Genomic DNA, 20,359 nt, shown 5'->3' with positions numbered 1-20,359 from the left:
TGTGTAATCGATGTGTGCATCACCGTGACATGCCATGAAATCGATCGCAGGGGCATTTCAATTAAACTATATCATAGTTGCAATCGTGACACTCGAGACAGGCGATTCACACCACCACCAATCACTGCAACACACATCACGCGATTCCTAGAAGCCTTCTTCCGAATCGCAGTGCGCTTACGTTCTAGTTGGCGCCGCTGACGGTCCACCTACCCATAAGCTCCAGAGAGCTGGTAAGAAGTTAAACCACATGGGCTCGCAGATGTGTCGTCTTCCATCTTCGCAGCCTTGTGAAGCCAGCACCAAGAAAACCTTAAATAAACGCCAAGAAAACGTAGAATTGTCCCTGGTGTTCCCAGGGTAGCAGAAGTTCCACGATGCGGGCCGAGCGGCGGTTGAGCTCGCAATCGGCGATGGCCAGACCCCTGCTCCCCTAGCGGGATATCGTGCGGCATCGTCCTGGAGGTCCTGGCGGGTCTGGAGCCATGAGCTTACCGCGGAGCTCATTGCTGACAATGTTGGTGGATTCTAATAATGCCGAGCGCTATATTATGCTAGGATCGTTTGGCAGTCGCACTCACGAGCGAATGTTTGGAATCGGCCGTATTCCTTCATCAGTGTTTCGTGACAGTTTTAATATTGATCGTATGGTCTACCCTAGCTATAAATCGAAAAACAGTTTCGATCTCTCCACTGTCAGTACTACAATGAAGACGGGTTTTCATGATAGGGGGTGGTGGGTTCGTTCTGCCCCGCTTAGAAACATTTATCAGAAATGAAGAAAAGAAAAGAATTATAATTTTACACAAAGTTGACCCAGCGCGGAATCGATCGCCAGGCTGGAAATGTGGATAGCTTCACCGAAAAGTAAGATTGTGGTTTTCTCGTTCCCTATGCCTTGTTTGTTCAATCAATGTGATAGACTGTAGTTGAGTGCCTGGAAATCAGCGATTTTTTATGCTTCAAAAATAGATTGTAATATGAATTCGGAAGCACCTGTTCGTTATATCCTTGCACGGTGGCAATTGATCATTTGATGATATTGAGGGTCTGGATACTACATAGTTAATTGTGCAGCACCTCGTTTAATCTTCGTTCTCAGATCGGAATGATCGCTTCGTAACATGGGGTAATGTGAGTAGGACAACATGAGGAACTCTTGGATCTGCGCTAAGATCCTGGTTGATGGAGCCTTTGCAACCTAAGATTCAATTGCTTAGATGTACTGTACCTTACGTTTGGATGCCAGGATGCTCTCAATTCGAATCTATCTAACGTGCTCCGTACTTAGTATTTAGTCTAGTAATAAGATCGAATTGGCAGGTTAAGTAGTTCTATTTATCATACACAGATGTTGGAGACTGAATACGGTTGGGGGATGGGGTTTAGTGGAATTTGGATCACTGATACCAAGTACTATGGTATATACAACAATACAACCCGGTTGACCTTGAAACACGTGTGAAGGTAAAATGTTGTCAATGCGACTTGCAGCACATATCATAATTGTGAAACATCTTCAATGACTTCTACCATGAAACGAAGCTCTTGTCAAAGTGCACTTGTTGACGTGTCGAAGCCTGAAATTTCGGGGGCTTAGCTGTTGAGTGATGGACGTCATATGCAAAGTTCAGCTACCACATGTTAGTGAATGGATATGTCGATCAACGGGAGATCTAGAATATGATGGACCGTTATCTCCGAGGAGATTCCTCCGTTTCAGCCAGCTAGGGGATCCGCGCCGTACACCAGGAGAGCCTGGTGGGATGGATTCGTGGTGAGCAGCAAGCGTGATTGCTCTTTAGTCCAAGACTATGGGCTCAGGTCAGGTACTATGTATGTTGGTCTGTCGCCTAGTCTAGGTTAGGGAGAAACTAATAAAGAAAGCCGGCGTGGTAGCAAGCCATCAAGGCCAGTGGGGTGCTTTCCCGGGTGATTACTATACATCCGTCACCGTGCACAGAAATATCGTCAGAAAGAACTGGTACCCCATTGTTGTTGATAACACTCTATGCCATGGTAGAAAGGATCGGGGACGAGCCCCTGAGTATCAACACCAGAGGAATGGCTCATCCAGACCTTGTTTGCTAGAAATGGAAGCGTAACCACTAGAGATGCCCGGTGCAAGAACTAAAATGCGCTCTGCTGGATACAAAGCGGCATTTCGAATAGAGCAGTTCAAACTAACACGCTAAGCAGCTACATAGCAAGTAAAGAACGATTTTATACAGTAGCATGACCTCAGTTCCATACAAGTAAAGGATCTTACTAACCGCCCAACGCCAGAAATGCACAGCGATGCAAATGTAGAAATTTGATATACGGTGTGCCGCCCAAAGATGACATGCAAATTCGCGTTAGGTCCATTGCTCAGTTTCAACCCGTAGTCGCGAGTCAAACAGGCTTGGATGAAGCCAATGCTATGTTCGTGCAAGGGATTGATAAAACACAAACCACCGAGTTTCTAGTAATTAGGATATTCGCTTCGTGTTTTTTCAAGTTGTGATGGCTTAGTTCGCCCGCATGTCTGGAATGCGGAAATAGCTACAAATTGACATGGTGGACGACGTTCGGCAGTGCAAAGCTCTCGTACACAAGAGGAGAAGGAAAAACGAAAAACCCCCTCCCCCCAAATTTTTTTAAATATTTTTTTTTTTTTTTTTTTTTAAGGATCTGAGACAGAGGGTTCTTCTGCTCGCACGCTGCTTCAATTCATCTCAACTGCAAGAATTTGTTATGATTAGTTCATAGCGATGTCATATTTCGAACTGGCCAAATCAAAATGCCATGTTAGCAAAGATGGCATTTTGGGAAAAATTGGATTGTTTCCTCGCTAACCTGACTCCAGCAAAGATCGCCGAGATGTGTCCTGTGCGATCTGTGGACCGTCTCAAATTCGGAGAGATCAAAAGCTTGGCGCAAGTTGAGGTTGCATGTAGTGTACAAAGTATCTTGTCTCGGGAGCGAAAATGGGAAGCAGTGCCGGATAGTGTTCAATGCGACTTGATCCATCCAAAAGATTCCAACAAGCCAATCAAAGAAGCATGGGAATGTGTTCCGACTTTAGTTCGTCTGTGTGCTCCCAAGATACGATTGGTTGATTCCAGCTCTGTCCTACATACAAAAATTGTTAAGGATTGATGTACCTTTGTGTGCAAGGGCATTTTGAAGAAAAGCCGGACACACTGCTCCGGATGCTAGCAATCCCGCGATGAGTTTTTGCAAGGCTAAAGATATTAATCGAGCACAGCCGCCTAAAATAACCAATTACTGATCAGTTACGTTTGCAGTTTCTGGGCCGTGGGGATATGATGTAAAAATAAAATAAAATAAAAATAAAAAAGTCGCATCGTTCTGATCTTCAAAGAAATGAGATCGAGGAAGGGGAGAGGAAATTTCAAGTATATAACGACATGGCAGATGGTCCAACTAATGAGGTTGACTGCAACTCTATCGCATTCCCATCAACTGCATCCATATTCCCAACTTGTTGCCAGCATCCAAATGAGCAAGAAGAGAAATATCTTTTCATATCACTGTTCCCTCTCGTTTGCTTCAAATTACAGTTAGAGAAGTTCATTGCGACAAAAATCAGAGGATCAGTGCATAGTCGTGTCCAGCACCCCTTGTATTCTCGGTCAAAGCGCTGTGATGTACATTGCTGGTCTGAGCTTTGATCAATTGAACAAGCTCAATATACAGTCAATAGCAGTCAATCATGCTGTTACTTAGTAATAACTTTCCAATGACTTCACCGCAACGCGTGGGCCTTGCAAATTACAGATCTGGCTATTGTCCCAGGCGAGTACAGACAATCGATATCGCTAATTTCCTAGTCGTACCTGATAAGCAATACAAGGCAAGAAATTGAGCAACAGTCAATAATTGGATGTTGGTGGCCAGCATAGGATGCTTTCGATGGCTTGCTATGCCAGCTGTCTCACCATGTTCTACGAAGATTCCATTATGTTGTTTTGCAATATATTATTGCGTTAGTGGAGGGCTTGTTACTAAGTAAACTGTTACGGGCTGAGTGGTCAGCAATCATTGATACCTACGTAGGACGCTCGCGCAGGAGTACCACAAGTTTCCACCAAACACTACGAGCAGAACATGTTTTGCGTGTACACGATTGAATCTGTAATTTGAAGCATGGTGCTTGAATTGTACCCAGTGATCCTGCTAAAACGTAGAGTTTTGGTTCGATTTCGGGAAGTGTGGCAATTCCCAGGCTGGCGTCCTGCTAAGGTATTCTTCACAAGAATAGAGTTTGCCTAATGCCCACCCTTACCTTGAACCCACGCGTTTTGTGAAGATTTGTCCAATCTGGGTTTGGCTTTCGCACATCAAGACACATCTAGTTAGGATCACAATTAATGCAAAGCCGGCCGCGTTAATATGGGGCTGGCACATTACTGGTAGTCCTCACTAACCACGGTACGGCCAAAGAAATCGAAGAAATGTGAGTGAATCGCCTCCTCAACAGTCGGAGATAAATCTTCAAAGACCGACCACAGTCGTTTAATCCAGCGATTGCTGTGTCAGATCAGGGCGGCTGCTTGGGACACAACCCAGGAGGGGTTGTTCGTCTTGCAACAAAGCAAGCAAGCCCCACGGTACTGGTATGGAGATGCGGTTACAGAAGCAAGCCTGAACTCAAAAGGTTGTGCTATAATCCTAAACCAGCACTTTTTGCGAGTTACGGGCGACTCTGGGTTCTGAATCCTCATGCTAGGAATGCAGACATACCAAGTGCTGTAGGCAAAGTTATCGAAGTTGTCTCTACAGAGTTGAGGCCGCGCCAGCACCCGTAGTCTAAGTCTAACGATCTGCGAATTGATGTTGAGCATACGATCTCTGCAGCATTTATGGAGCGTCCCTCCCTATTTTGTATTTCATTCAAAAAAATTTCCCTTCACATCTCAATTGCACAGATTGGATACCTAGGTACTATGTATTACGAAGCTGTAGTGAAATGTGGGTATTTTGCAGCTCCATATTCGGCTGCAAGGTCAATTGCTTCTTGTTCATGGGGGAACATAGAGAGCACATTTATTCAAAAAGGCAGAACTGCGAAAGCTCTCTTGCTACACAGTACTCCATACGTGTCTCTGAGACTTCGTCTAGGTTAGTGGACAGCCATCATGCTTGTGAAGGCGATAGACTTGGCCAAGTGTATCTATTACTACGGGGCTATGACAAGCCTAGAGCATATTCCATCTTTCACTACCTGATTGTATAGCGCGCCGCAAGTATTGAGTACTTGCAAAAGCCGAGAAACACTAAATCGATTTGGAACGTTTTGGCATTTGCTCCTCCAAAAAGCATACAACAAACACTATCTATCTGCTTGTTCCCCTGCTAGTCTTTGCTGCCGAGGAGGCCCACTCTCAGTTATCCTTGCAAGGCGCCGAGGCCTTCGCGGTGTGTCATTGGTTCCAGCACCAAATGATCGAGATCTGTTAAGAATGGGTGAAGTGTCACGATCGATCAGTGACTGAGCAGTCAATCGACCGAAAATGGGATGGTACTAAAGTACATGCAGCGGCATGCCGCTCTGGTGAGGAACGCTGCAATGTAACCCCTCTGTGCTTGTACCTTCCATAAGCCCCATGTTTTTTCAGCATGGGGAAGTCCAAATCCCCCCAGCCAGATATTTAATGTTTTTGTCCCTTGTTCCTAGGTGTAGTATATCTCTGGGTTTGTCTTCTTCACAACCATTTGGCCAACGAGATACAGTTTATCATCCCACAACGCCAAACACCAAGGATAAAGCTCAGCCTTCCCGAGACACAATTAACGAAGCTTTGAGCATCACCTGGCTCAACTGCATCTCGTCACCCACATACACACGCTTGACTGCAGCCCAGCTGTCGATACATTACTCCGTTTCTATAGTTTTAACTGGATATAGTCGTCTATCCGACAGAAATAGTTTTGGAACTTGAACTAGGCTTCACGTCTTCAGACTTACACGAGTTAATCATTCCCCGCGTCGTTACCCACGAGGTATATCGGTTCGCTTGGATTAGCAATTGTATATAGCCAGGAACCAGAACTTCAGTAAACCTTCACAAGGCCGTCCTCTCACAATATCCACCGAACAGAGCGATTGCGCTATTACTTGCCAACTATCGGGGTTTATATCGACTACGCAATCACGCTTTACCAAATGCCTAAGCGACCTCTAGATGTGACAGCAGCGATGCCGATCAACGATCGAGTACCGCCTGTCAAGGCCCAGAAGGCAAGTTTACATCTATCCTGGTTCCATGAAACCTGCGCCCATGAACAGCTACAGTTGTACTAATTGTTTCAACTAGACCGAGAGATCACATGAAGAAAACCAAGAACGAGCCTATATCGCCGCGTCCCGCCGAGCTGACCGAAGCTTGGAGGCAAGAGTTCAATCCGCAAGGATGGCTTCAGAGATTCACCGGAGGAGAACGGGACGAGGCTTGAAAGTCACTGAGGAGATTGTCATCAAAGAAGAGATGTACGAGGAGGAAGAGGATGATTTGCCGAGACAGTTTCGACATCTGACGCGACACTTGCAAACAAATTCCCCAAGCATGAACCATCGAGTAAGCGCTTATATCACGACGCAGGCCGCCATGGCATCAATGGCCAGGTACAACGAGGTGAACAGGCTCTTTAACGAATCCTTCCCTACTGCCGCCGCGTACCAGCAACAGTTGAATAACTCGATCTACATGACTCCCCTTATGACAAACAATACCCAATTCTCGCCAACTTCGCCCACAATTTCATCCCCTACCCACACCGACGGTGGTCATTCGCAGTACAGAGGAATGGATCGCAGGATCTCCTCAGCGACCACATCGAATTCCACGCCACCAGCTCTGTCTCCTGCTTCCGTCACCATGGACACACCCGAGTCGAGGCCTACACCCCGCCAGAACAATGCAATGCATACCTTCTCCACTATAGAGAGTCAACAGCAGCGTCCCACCTCTGCATTTACCTCTGAGCTACCAAACGAGATCAAGTTACTAGGAATGGCCAACGTCGACATGAACGATCCTATGGCTCCCTACTATTTCGGTGGGGACCCATCAGCGTTAAACAACATGTTTAGTCATCGTGCCGACGAATCTGTCCAACCTGAGTTGACACTCGACAAGCCAGAGCCTTTGCATGATGATTCAGATATCACCTCACCATATGAGTCAAACGTGGACGACATATTGTACTCGCCGATGGAGAATACTTTCACAGGCCAGTTTGACAACTTCAACAGCCGGATGGGTACACCGGCTGGTGGATACATGGGCGACGCTACTTGGGACAATCTGATTGACTTTGGTGCTGAGCAATAGGATTCATATTCCTCCTCATCAATTCTTAGCTGACCATAGTGGCATCATGAGATTGATTCTCTACAGTTTTTTGTTGTGTTTTTTTATGATACCACGCATCTTATGCGGCCTTTTATGGTTTGATGCATTTACGGCTGCATGGTATATGCTCGGGGTCATTCAGTGCCTGGAGTTTGATTTCATTCATCCTCAAGCGAATTTTAGGAGTTTTGGAGTCATCTTTTGTTGCGGCAGCTCATTGTCCCTGCGGAAACAGCCACAGCATCCGCGTTTCAAGTTAATGAATGTTTCGATGAGTTGATACTAGTGCTTATTGGAACTCTCGGGAGTTCCTCTTACACGACGGGGTATATCACATCAGTCAAATATGGATCGGAGTTATTAGACCACCGGAAATGGATAAACGGGCAACTCATGAGATGTTTTTATGAAGCTCAGAGACCCTTGAGGGTTGGCAGGAAGCGATTTTAGTCGCTAGGTTGAGGTCGGTGTAGGCATCAGCCCTACCTACATATGGTGAGGCGTACGTCTGAAATACGGCTACGTCGTGGAGAAGGATTCCGCGATCTCTTGGAGAGGGTAATGTTTCTGTTGCTTCGTAGAGAAGCATGCGGTTTGCCAAAGCGAGAAAATGACAAAACTAGCCGGACACTGGTCTGTGATACATGTTCTATTGCGGTTTCCAGATCGCGGTCATAGGCAAGGACCACAAAAACATAATATAACCCACAAAACCACAAAACTGAGTTTCCACTGTACTACCGTGCGATTCCCAATACTATCTCAACTCTCTATAGTCTAACCTACGCTGTTGAATGAAGTAATGCAGTAAGAAAGATCCAGACAAAGTTGGTGTGCTTACCATACAAAGCATACACCCATGGATGTGTTGAATTAGTTATCCCTAGGACACGGGTAGCATTCGTCGAATCATTCTTTAAGCAAAACACATGCATATACCACAACTCTAGACGTCCACACAACTGCCGTCCGCGCTTTGCCTCCGCCCATGTAATAAAGTCCGCGCCAATTACACAAGCTTCTCTGACTGCACAATCGACCAAACAAAGTCCGCACAAATTGCGGGTAGGCCAGCCAAAACTCTCCTTCTCGAAGAGGTACCCCATGTCTTACTCCCAATGGATCACCGCATTGGCAGGCAGGTATGGAGAGAATCATCCGCAGAACTCGCAGGCTTTCCTTTCTTAGACCAAAAGTAAAAACCGATCTTTTCGTTTCCTGCCGCTCTTCTCACGCGGACAAAGAAACATTAATTGGGCCGACTCGCGTGGAGGCGTCACAAGCTCAAGGACCACAGAAGTAATTCGTCCACCGAATTACTGCGTGGGACTTGAGCCGGTGATTATTAGGCGACCTGGACGGGAAGGCGCCAGCTTTCCAAGTTCCTTAACCTGCTGCAACCGTTGCCCCTTCACCATGAGGTCACGATTCGAGGCCTCCTTGGGCCACCATTACCAAGCCATCGCTAAAACATTAGTTTCCAGAGTTTATCTCTAATAAGCTGCATTGGCCTAGAGTAGCCGACAAAACCCCAGCTTTGTCTTACATCATCTTTACCCGAACATTCCGTATAAGGCTTGCGAAATCAGTTGCGTTTTCTCCGGCTGGTACTATCCATCGCCTATTCATCCGTATGAAATACTCTTTTGGTGAGATATAGGCAAGGACCCCCGCTAGAATCGAAAGGGATCGTGGTAGCACGGAAAAGTACCCACTCGCGATCGTGAGATCCGCGCCATCGTTTATCTGAGCCGATCTCCCTTCTCATCATAAACATCTCGTTCTCATCCTGCCCCCGAGTCATATCACTCCCATATTTTGCATTCTGCACTGCCAACCCTCCGACTAAAGATTCCCCCATCTTTATTGTGACAGCCTAATCGCAAGTGGCGAAAGAAAATTGGTAGAACGCGTGAACAAGGATAGAGCCCCCATAATACTTCTAAGTACCTCATGTACCAGGGTAGTTGTGAGTTTTAGTAGCTTTTTTATTTTTGGGTTTTGTTTTTTTGTTTATTTTTTATTTTTCGTGTCGTACTAAGTGCGGATCTTGCATATCGGATCTCGCATGTTCAGCGTGGTTCCCTTTCCTGATAAAGGATCACCATCCGCCATTTCCGGCTACCCACTCTGACGTTTTCTACCCTGAGCAAACGAGAAAGGTCTTGCAACATGTGCTCTTTTTGTCATAAACGACAATATCGCACGGCCCTACTTGTACGTCCTTGGCTGCACATGTGGAGAATTGGTTGGTTGAAGGTTGATGGGCCGGTTTGCAACGCACTATTTGCTGCCTGCATGTGCTGCAAGCAATGCAACCACAATCGAGCCCATAATCGAACCACGTTGCTAGATAGTGTACCAAGCTTTTCAACAACCCCCATCTGTCCAATTGAGCAAAGCATTATCATCAGAGTCGTGGGGTGGTACAGTTTGTCGATCTGTCAGCCGCATGTCGTTATTCCTCGTCCACGTGTGCCCTGGACGTTGGCTAGATCACAAGGATGCTTGGAGGCATGCTTTGGCAATGGAACTCGTTTAAAATCTCTGTCGTTATCTTGCTAAGCGCTCTGGATTTTGCTTTTCTGAGTAGTTTTTTTTAATGTCGATAGTTGCTTTTAGCCTCCTTTACAGTAGTTTCAGTCGATAGCCGAAAATAATGCCATCGAGATTTGCCACTTCCCCGGATTATGGCCATGCTAAGGTCATTCTAGATGCCCTGTGGCAATTAAACGGAGGCTACGTCTGAACTTTTCTGATCACAAATCTTGAGCACACCTCATAAAGCCACCATGAACTTGATAGTGAAGAGAATGGGGGAATGTACGGGATAAAACCGTGGAGGCAACTGATTGTGTTGACTCGTCTTGAGCAACGGTGATCCTCTGTGTGAACTTGTTAGACACAATGACTGTGCCAGTCGACTACCAAAAGCATGGACCGTTTCCTTGTGAAAGCTCTTCCGCACCGCCGAGCTCTCGCAATGAGCTGATGCCAGGGGCTTGTCCCCAGCCATCCTGGCCCTTCTTCCCATGCTTTTCGGCTGCCCACGCGCTTGAATAGATTTTCCAATTCCCCGGTTTCATCCCAACTCAAGCGGGGGTCTGGTTGGCCGCTCAACGGGCTGTCTAGTGTTACGCCCGAAATTACTCGGACCGGAAACTGGGCACTTGTCACGAAAGCCATTAGAGTTGCCCTGCGTAGATTGGAGATGAGGCACGCGTTACGGCGCCTGCTTGTAATGTTATGCCTAACTATCACGTCGAATAGGTCAACAGTTGTGTGAGGTATTAGACTCGATGAAACGAATAGGCTTCGATAGTTATAGAGTCGTTACATGCACCGGGCTATGTTATCTTAGGCTATCAGCTTAGAGTAAATAATTATAGATATATGGTTAAATGAACTGCAGTGTATTTTTCCATGTCTTGTTCAAAACTCTCACACATTGGTTTATATATGACTGGGCCGTATCATATCGCCGCATGGTCTAGATTTGGGCAGGCACGTGTCGAGGTTGAGACAAACCTCTCCTGTCATACTATCGAGGTAGGATCAGCTACACCGCATTTCGGAATTTTGTTATTTTGGAGATTGTTTTACAGCCAGGCTTGTTATGTGAGAGCATGAATCACATGAACGAAACTGTGTTTTGACAACAGTTACCTATTAATTACAATTCAAAACGAGGATCATTGAAAATGGGGCAGGTAGCTTGAGGGCTTCTCGGAATTGTCCCCAAATAGCATACAAAGGATTTTACTAGTTTTGGTATCATGAGGTCGTCTCAACATCAGCCCTCTTCCTTCGTGCTGCCTCATCAACTTTAACCATGTTGGGGTTGTTTTTGGTGATTTTCCCCCCCGCCTGCTGTCTCTTCCACACGGGTGCAGCAGCACGTGTCTCAGTGTCGACCTCCTTCGTCCATGCGATCCAGTCTCTCGGTCTTGTCTTCCACATATCTCCTTGCCATGCTTTCCACACTTTCCGCCCTTGGAATGAATCACGTAGTTCCATCTCATGCTCCCCAAGCACGTCCATGATCTGCTGCTTCATGTGGAAAGGCAGATTGATGCCTTCACTCTTGGACGGTACGGACACGATGGCACTGATTACTTTGCTACCGTGATCCGACACGGCGAGCCCCATGATGTCCTTCATAAGTGCTGCTACCAGAACCTTGTGGAAGGCCTTGTTATCTGATGGGGTGGCAAAGGCAGTGGTCAGGACATGCATTGTTGGACCGGACGATGTCGCAAGACCCATGATAAGCTCGGGGGAAAGAGAAACTAGAGATGTCTGGATGGCGTTGGAGGTTGCACCGCGAATCGATAGCATAGTCGTTGCCAGATGGCATCCATGCGAGATGATCGCAGATTGATTTTTTGACAGTGACTGCTGTCCTGACTTCTTTGTGTCTTCCTCCTTCTCTGGTATACACAACTTTGGTATCAACGTCTTCTTATCACCTCCGCAGGCGGACGTGAGTGCTCTTAGTAATGTTCCAACTTCACTCTTAGCGTCTCTGATATTGCATCTTTCGAATAATGCCTTGATGACGTTGAATCGTGATAATGACACCAGCTTCGGCATCTCGGGAGCAATCTTTTCGACAGCGGCTGCAAGGTCCTCCTTACCCAGACGGTTGAGAATACGAATGGCAGGATACGATGCAACGTCGTTTCTTGCCAAGCTTTGGATGCGGTCGGCGAAGTTGTGCTTGAACATAACCTTGAACAACTTTCCAGGGCAGTGTGATACCAAAGTCTCCAATAACCGGGACCCGATAGGATCGTATAACATCGAGTTGATAAACTCATTGGCCATCGACTGCTCTTCCTTGAGCGAGGCAGGGGCGAGGGGTAAGAGCTGCCACAGCAACCGCCTTTCACTCGAGTCCTCTTCAGGTTCAGTCTCTCCTTTCTTGGTATCTTTCTTAGAATTGACGGCAATGTCCAACTCCAAAAGTAGTTGGAGGATAGGGTTACCAGTTGGATGACGGGCCAACAAACGAAGTGCCGTCGCATCCATGCCCTCTGTAGAATCTGCAATGATCTTCTTGGTCGCCGCTGTAAAGGAGGATGGGACTGGTCGCAGTGCATCCTTCTTTTCTTCCGAACCAGCACCAGACTTCCAGGGTGCCGAGATCTTCTCCTTCTTCTTGCTGTGAACGAGTGACTTGGTCGCAGCTTGATCGAGGGGCCGTCCGGACAGAACGATCAGCAGCACTCTTAAACTATGAGATGCAAAGCGATCGGTCAAGAGGTATCCCAACTGACCTTCAAGCTCGTCCAAGGTCAGAAGAAACAGTTCCTCCATGGTGGGCAGAGGCCCTGCATCTTCTTCCTCGCCTTCTGCGGGCTCGTCGTCTCTTTCACCGCTTAATTCTCTTGAAACAACCGGAGCGGACTGTAAGAAGAGTGTCTCGCAACAATGACTGGCGAAGCGGTGCTGAATGAGGTTGAGAAAATGGGAGGCGAATTGGTCGAAAAGCTTCTTCTTCTGGCGGGTGTTTGACATGAGGATAAGTCGTTCCATCAGCCTAGAGCATGACTGGCTGCAAGCGAGCTTCAGCTCCTTTCCCTGGGCCTCAGCAAAGACGTTGGCCAAGTACATGTCCCTCTCGTCTTGCGATGGGAAGTCGTCGACGTCCAACTGCTCATCGACGGACCGGAAGTATTCCTGCTCTTGATCGGACAGCATACCAAAGAACTCCTTTTCCGGTCGGGCATCGCCAGAGATCCCTTGCATATCGGCCGAGCCAGTGTATTCGGCGTACTCGTCTGCAACATTGTTGGCGTTGCCATCCTCGTCGATCCGTTGTCGCTTGGAACGCTTGTTCGCACTCTCTTCGACTTCTTCTTCGGCGTCATGTCGCTTCTGCTTCCGCTCGTCCCGAATCGCCTGTCTCTTTGAGCGTGGCTTCGGCATGTTGGCGGTCGAGTCTGTGAGTGACAGCCAATAGACAAAAAAACGTAGCAGCCGTGTTGACGCTATTCGCGAACTGGCTACGCCAACTTTACCTGGAATTCCAGAAATTTTGGCTGTCCAAGCTTATCGTAACTTTTTATCTTTATCTTATCGCCATGTGGGGTTTTGGCTGCCAGCCAGCCCAGCTTCCAGTGGACGTTGAGCTGCAATGTCACGCACCTGCCGCCAGTTGTCACCATCTACCATCCATTTGCATCTGCATTTACATCTTGCTCATTGCATCCGGCTCAAGGCTAGTCTGGACGATCAACATCGAACACCCCATGTACGCTATGGCACATAATACAAACCCCTCCAACGCTACGATTATGCATGCGCGGGAGCAACTCGCTTTCGCATAACAAACCATATTTAGTCAGATTCCTGTTCGAATTGTTTGACAAGTCTGAAATGCGGTAGTGCATCAATACATCAGCTGGTCATACGTTGTCCACTGTTAAGCTACCGACAATTTGTTATCTATCCACAAGGCAAGCAAGTCATGCTGCCATGCTCTCCCACCCCGTACGCCAGTCATGCGGATCAGCGACCTTTCTTCAGATTTTCTGTGATGAGAACCTTGTATCCGTCCACGGCCGTCTCTAAATCCTGGGTTGTGAGGTGTTCATGGTCCGAGTGAGCAACCAGTATCGTTCCCGGCCCGTAGAGGTACCTTTTGTGGTTGCCTTCCAGATTCGGTATGTCAGTACCATAGTTCATGACGGCAGTCTCAAACCCTGGACACAAGTTAGCACGGGTACGGTGCACAGCGCTTCTGCGTTACCTTGGATATCATAGTCTATGGGCACTGGACCCTTGCCTGGAGCTCTGGATTCCACCTCCAATTCGGGAGCTGCATTATAAACTGCATCTCGAACCAGGTCCAATACCTTTTCAGGACTTCCCGCCGCAATTCTGATCAACGCAGTGGCTGATGCGTCTGCGGGAATCACATTCGCTGCCACACCTCCTTCAATTCTTCCAACATTTAACGTCGAGTTACCAAAGCGTTCGCTCCAAGGCAGCTCGAGCTTCTGAAGGCTAGCCAGCCCCTTTACAAGCAAGTCGATGGCATTCTCGCCCTGCTCAGGATAGCCAGAATGGCCAGCTTTCCCCTTGGCAACAAGTTTGAAGCCGATACCCCCTTTATGCCCGCTGGCCAACTTCAGCTCCGTCGGTTCTCCGAAGATGACAGCCTCCCACGAGAGTCCAAGATTATTCGCGGCTTTCATGCCTCTACCGCTGTTCTCCTCGCCGACCACGAACAGCAACGAAACGTCACCATCTCTGAGTTTCTCAGCGTCAAGAAGCTCCTGAAACGCGATGACTTGTGCTGCCACGCTGCCCTTGGCGTCTACTGAACCACGACCCCAGATTTCATCGCCTTTGCGCTCGTACGGCCAAAAGGGTGGCACAGTATCAATATGTGATGTTACGAGAATTCTCGTTTTTCTTGATGTCCCAGCATAGGCGAAAATGTTCTTGCCACCCTGGACGACCTGAGTCTCGACATTGAGCCCTTGTTTCTCGAGGTAGCCCTTCAGGAAATGGGACACCTCATTTTCCGAGTCCGATATTGACGGTATTTCGACTAGCGATTTGTGCAAGCTGAGAAGCGCCGATGTCCGCGACGAAGCACCTGAGAATACCCCCCGAAGAGGCTGTTGACCAGGGTCGCCAGCGGAGCCGCAGCTGATGTTCAGTGCCGCGAGAGCAAGAAGAGTTGGCAGTCTCATGTTTTACTACTGAGCTAAAATGATGGATTGCTTTTCTTGGTTCTCACCCTCAGCAACAGTCGAGAATCCAACAATCGAGTGTGGAAAGGTGGGGTAACTTGCAGGAGACGGTGCAACGTGTGATGCCACAGTATTGAGTGGACAGACCAAGAATCAATGGACTAAACAATGATACATAATCTTATCAATTCGTCTCAAGATTTATCTCGGCCGAAGAAGTTGGTTGACATGCAAGAACGTAATTCAGCCTCCTTATAGCGTGCGGTATGCAAACCCCCCCACAGAAATCGATGGTCCCTATTGCGCAACTTACCCCAGCGATAACAAATCGACCCATTTCCATAAGGAGCCAAGCTTAACCATCTCACTGGTCGACGCATTGTGCGGGCGTGGGATAACCCACCGTGATCGACACGCGAAGCCGATGAGCTGAAGCGATGTCGCCGAAATGACTATAGATACCTGATACTCCACCATGTTCACGTGCTCGTTGTGAGTCCAAGTGTACCTGGCATTCGATATGAATATGGCCGTGCTAAGATCCAACGAGGACAACCATGACTATGAAGGGCACGGCCCTGCGTCGTTGCCCATCGATGATGCTGGCAACGAGAAAATCCATGTTGCAGCGCGCAATGAGACATTGCCTGAATACTCAAATACACACGGCTACAACCCAGCGCTCATGAGTGCTCGGACGACCTTAAGTGCTGATGAGGAGAAGAAGCTTCTGAGAAGGATTGACTGGCATCTGATCCCGCTCATGGCCGTCATCTACTGTGTAAAGACCATTGATGCCAGCAACGTATGTGAATTTAACATCTTCTCTAGCAACATAGTGGTTAACGTCGGATCAGGTATCAAATGCTCGTATTATGGACCAAGGAACGAATCACAGTATCTTGACGGAGCTCCATATGACGTCGGATCAGTACAACTTTGTTACGTTGGCATACTACGTTCGTGTTCACCATAGCATTGGGACGGCCCCTGACTGACCGTGTCTTAAGATTCCGTATATCCTGGCTGAGGCACCGTCTAACCTATTGGTCAAGAAAATGAAACCGTCTGTTTGGAACGCCAGAATTCAAGTAAGTCGAGGACCATTTCCTTTGCCCGGGTTTGTTTGTAGCTAAACCTCGCAGATCTCATGGGGCGTCGTGCTATGCTGCCATGCCGCCCTCACCAATGCTACAGGGTTATATGTTGTTCGCGCCTTTTTAGGATTCTTCGAGGCTGGCCTTTGGCCTGGCTTGCTACTGCAACTTGTCTACTGGTACCGTCCGGACGAGTTAGCTCCACGTATCGTCTTGGTAACGATCGTGGGAAATTTCAGTTCTGTGTTTAGTGGAGTATTGGCGTTCGCATTTAATGGTGTGACGGCTAGAGGGTTGTCAGGTTGGAAGTGGTGAGATGATGCGACTATCGAGGCTGATTACCAGTACCGCTGACTTCTTAGTAGGCTTATATTGACAGAAGGCATCTTTACTATACTACTCGGTATCTTCACTTACTTCTTCCTAGCGGACTTCCCCGCGCAAGCATCATGGCTTTCAGAGAAAGAGAAGGCTTTTGTCCAAGCTCGACTTCCGAGCAATGCGCCACGAGACGCGGAAAAGAACTTTGATTTGCACGAGTTCATTCAGACGCTCAAAGACAAAAGACTATGGCTTTTTCTATTGTGTTGGGCATTCTACACTGTCGGAACGACTGGATTGAACTTCTACCAACCAACTGTCATTGCTAATCTCGGTTTCACGTGAGTAGAGCGATTTCTCAAACCCGGACAATACGCTCATGATATCATCCAGATCAATCTCGCAGGCCCAATTGTTGAACATCCCCCCGGCCGTTTTTTCTTGCCTCTTAACTCTCCTTTTTGGAGTGTTCGCTGATTCAGGTCGCATCCCTCAGCCGCTAATTCCTCTTGGGTTTATGATTGTAATCGAGGCATGCTATGTAGTACTCTACACATTTCCCAGTACTGGTGGCGTGTACGCAGCCACTGTAATTGCAGGAGGCTTCTCAACGGCTTGGTATAACCCCTCTATAGAGCTATGAGTGAGTGAGAAAAATTACTGACGTGTGCAGGTATACTATGATGTGGCCGTGGAGAGTTCAAACCACCCAAGGCGCGACTGGATCTGCCTTCGCAATCGCCTTCGCAAATAGCTACGGCCAGATAGGTGGCGCTGTCGGTAGTCAGCTATTCAATTCGAGATATGCTCCGCGCTACACGACCTCTTTCGGCATCGCTATGGGCTTTATCGGAATGGCCATCATCATGAACATTATTACCTGGTCCTTCACATGGCGGGTCGATATGGAAACTCGGAGGATCAAGAGAGCGAGAATTGCAGCTGCGAAAAGGAATGAGACAGTCTTGGATGACGTTGAGATTAACGGCAAAGGTAACGCATGAGATGGCCATATACACGTTCTGCCCGAGCAGAGCTATGCTAGTTGTCATCAACCTGATAGTTTGGTTGCAGTTGTTATGGCTTAGACGACGCTGTCATCTCTTGTTATGCTTGTTAAAGTGATCCTTGGGTTACTATCTGTTTACACAGGGCGTTTTCAAGTAAAGTTTACGGGTTCACTTGGGGGAACGTGGAATGCGGAAATCAAGTAGCAATATTCCAGCCATCGGTTCTTTCTGATTGGCTATTTCGATGAGCCAAATCAAGTTCGCATAGGTCCAATTACAGACTAGACTAGGTTAGTGGAGCTTCTTACCACTTGGCCCCACGAACGTGTCTTCGGCGTGCAACAATGTGAGAGTACCGATGGGAGCCGACATGCACGGTGGCGGCTGTACCGATGTGGTTGCCGCACGTATTGCGGATGAAGTGCTCTAAGCCGAATGTTTTATCCACATGAGGACATAACGGCCGCGGTCGTGCTCAAACATTGGCACTCAGATTCAATGATAGTCTTTCCTCACTGAGGCATTAATGTTCCTATCCAAATAACAATCGCCATGAACGAGTACGATCTAGTTATCACCAATGGCGTCTGTGTCACGGCAACCGACATTGCCCCATACGATATTGCAATCAAAGATGAAAAGATTGTTCTTCTTTCGCCATCGGGCTTCCTGAAGGGCGCAAGAACCACGAGATTGATCGATGCTGACGGTGGATATGTCATGGTAAGCAACTTTGGGTGTATCATAGAAGACCCCAAAATCCATTAACTGACTCAATGGCAGCCCGGCGGTATCGACTGTCATGTGCATCTGCAAGAGCCGAGTCTCTTCGGGAAGGGGTCTTCCGCAGACAGCTACGAGACAGGAACTCGGTCCGCTATTGCTGGAGGCAACACAACTATAGTTGCTTTCGCTCCCCAGCAGAAGACTGAGGACTCCGTACTGAAAGCTCTGGAAAATACTCACAAGCTGGCGACGGGCAACAGCTATTGTGACTATGGACTGCATCTTTTAGTCTCGAACCCTTGTGCGCAAGCTCTATCTGAATTCAAGGAATTGGCCACAACCGAGGGTGTAACATCGTTAAAGATTTATATGACTTATGCCGCTCTGCAACTGCGAGACAATGAAATCTTGTCGGTCCTGCTGGCTGCCCGTCAGAACCACATCTTGACGATGATTCATGCAGAGAACGGTGACGTCCTGGATTGGCTGACCGACCAGCTCGAGTCCCAAGGAAAGTTTGCTCCAAAGTATCATTCGAATTCACGACCGCCTTTGCTCGAGTCGGAGGCCACCAATCGAGCAATCGCGCTTTCATCACTCATCGCCAACACGCCGATCCTGTTGGTACATATTAGCGACCCAGCAGCCGCTCTTCGCATCCGCCAGGCCCAAACAGCCGGCCAGCCCATTTTTGCTGAGACCTGCCCTCAGTACTTGTTACTGACCCGCGATGATCTGGACAAGCCAGGGTTCGAAGGGGCAAAGTGCGTTTGCTCACCGCCGCCGCGGAACGTGGAGGATCAACTGCAGATATGGAAAGGTCTCAAGAACGGCACGTTCGCGGTGCTGAGCTCCGATCACTGTCCTTTCCGATATGAGGACAACGTAACGGGCAAGAAGACCTGTATCACACCTGAGTATCCCGTCGGCAAGTTCAGGTATATCCCGAATGGCCTACCGGGTATTGAGACGAGGCTGCCACTGGCCTTTTCAGCGAGGAAGCTCGCGCTTAACAAGTTCGTAGAAGTGAGCAGCACGAACGCGGCCAAGCTCTATGGGCTTTACCCCCGGAAGGGGAGCATAATCCCCGGTGTGTCCGATGCCGACCTGGTGATCTGGTATCCGAACGGCAAGCTGGAGGCCCTCGAGGTCACCAACAGTATGCTCCACCATGCCGCGGATTACACGCCGTACGAGGGCCGTAGGGTTGATAACTGGCCGCGATATACCATCCTACGAGGCAAGGTGGTCTGGGACAGAGATGGCGAAGGCATTGTGGGCGCAAAGGGGTACGGTCAATTCATTAAGAGAACTCCAGGCATCCTGAATGATATCTGGCAAACAGTAGATGAGGACGGGGCATTTGATCTCGAAAACCTCTAAATGGTGTGAGCGACCGAGAATCCTTTCGTGTATTAAACTCTGATGAGGCTCACCGGCTACGCCCTCTTCCTATTCGCTCTGTATGAACCCCCCCTTATGGTTCCTGGTAAACTTTGAGTGACTTGATTGATTATAGATAATTATTGATTCAAACTTCCTTACAAAGGACCTTCTATCAAAATTCTTAAAATCGGAGGCTAAGGGAAACAAATGACCAGGGTCTCCTTGATGCGATCGGATTAGGTCATCATACCACATCATTCCCACACATCTCTAAGATGTCCTAGCAATGTCGGAAAGACCCGAAGAAAACAGAGCCGTAGTCATGAGAAACCCCGTATCATCTCATACATTCCTCGTAAAATCCCACGCCACTTATCCGTGAAATCGGATCATGCCGTTCGGGGAGGAAGACGTGTGTGGGGTATCGGCAGAGTCAGGAGTTGGAGTGATTTTCAGAGTTGCCTGAAACTTTTTATGTGCGTAGGTCAGATTGTTTATGATGCCTCATATATTGTCTCCATGGCTTTGAGGGCATGTTTTACACTCCTATGAGTCGCCATTCAAGTTAAGTACAATCAATTAACGTTATTCGCTTAATTAATTCACCATTCTAAGGGAGAGCTTGGCAAAACCGGATCCTTCAATGATCTCGTGCATCTCCAACAATACATGAGAGAACATTTATTACCGAAATACAGCAATCCAAGATAGGATCAACAAGTCCCCACTCTTTTGACAGCTGCTTGTTATGA

The 20,359-nt window shown here is 47.9% G+C and overlaps 5 protein-coding genes across 5 annotated transcripts; 3 read left to right on the top strand and 2 right to left on the bottom strand.

Annotated features, from left to right (window-relative positions):
- The first annotated feature begins 6,060 nt into the window (after positions 1–6,060).
- BKA67DRAFT_344366 (uncharacterized protein) lies at positions 6,061–7,546 on the top strand. The gene is made up of 2 exons (XM_046096324.1): positions 6,061–6,247; positions 6,324–7,546. The coding sequence occupies exons 1-2, from the start codon at positions 6,173–6,175 to the stop codon at positions 7,338–7,340; spliced, it is 1,092 nt and encodes a 363-aa protein (XP_045956298.1). The 5' UTR covers positions 6,061–6,172; the 3' UTR covers positions 7,341–7,546.
- A 3,447-nt stretch (positions 7,547–10,993) lies between these two features.
- On the bottom strand, positions 10,994–13,405 carry BKA67DRAFT_572685 (pumilio-family RNA binding repeat domain-containing protein). The gene has a single exon (XM_046103304.1). The coding sequence runs from the start codon at positions 13,290–13,292 to the stop codon at positions 11,136–11,138; it is 2,157 nt and encodes a 718-aa protein (XP_045956297.1). The 5' UTR covers positions 13,293–13,405; the 3' UTR covers positions 10,994–11,135.
- Positions 13,406–13,874: 469 nt separating this feature from the next.
- Positions 13,875–15,067, bottom strand: BKA67DRAFT_537864 (uncharacterized protein; the record flags this gene model as incomplete). The annotated part of the gene is made up of 2 exons (XM_046100398.1): positions 13,875–14,068; positions 14,116–15,067. 2 exons carry the CDS (start codon positions 15,065–15,067, stop codon positions 13,875–13,877), a joined length of 1,146 nt encoding a protein of 381 aa, XP_045956296.1.
- A 526-nt stretch (positions 15,068–15,593) lies between these two features.
- Positions 15,594–17,489, top strand: BKA67DRAFT_593658 (putative pantothenate transporter; the record flags this gene model as incomplete). The annotated part of the gene is made up of 7 exons (XM_046104963.1): positions 15,594–15,872; positions 15,925–16,026; positions 16,078–16,158; positions 16,213–16,475; positions 16,530–16,826; positions 16,879–17,103; positions 17,159–17,489. 7 exons carry the CDS (start codon positions 15,594–15,596, stop codon positions 17,487–17,489), a joined length of 1,578 nt encoding a protein of 525 aa, XP_045956295.1.
- Positions 17,490–17,815: 326 nt separating this feature from the next.
- BKA67DRAFT_637736 (dihydropyrimidinase) lies at positions 17,816–20,088 on the top strand. The gene is made up of 2 exons (XM_046105700.1): positions 17,816–18,218; positions 18,279–20,088. Exons 1-2 carry the CDS (start codon positions 18,048–18,050, stop codon positions 19,602–19,604), a joined length of 1,497 nt encoding a protein of 498 aa, XP_045956294.1. The 5' UTR covers positions 17,816–18,047; the 3' UTR covers positions 19,605–20,088.
- Positions 20,089–20,359: the final 271 nt, after the last annotated feature.

This window comes from Truncatella angustata (assembly GCF_020726525.1).
Source record: "Truncatella angustata strain MPI-SDFR-AT-0073 chromosome Unknown BKA67scaffold_6, whole genome shotgun sequence".
NCBI lineage: Eukaryota > Fungi > Ascomycota > Sordariomycetes > Amphisphaeriales > Sporocadaceae > Truncatella > Truncatella angustata.
This window is presented reverse-complemented; position numbering and strand designations above follow the sequence as displayed.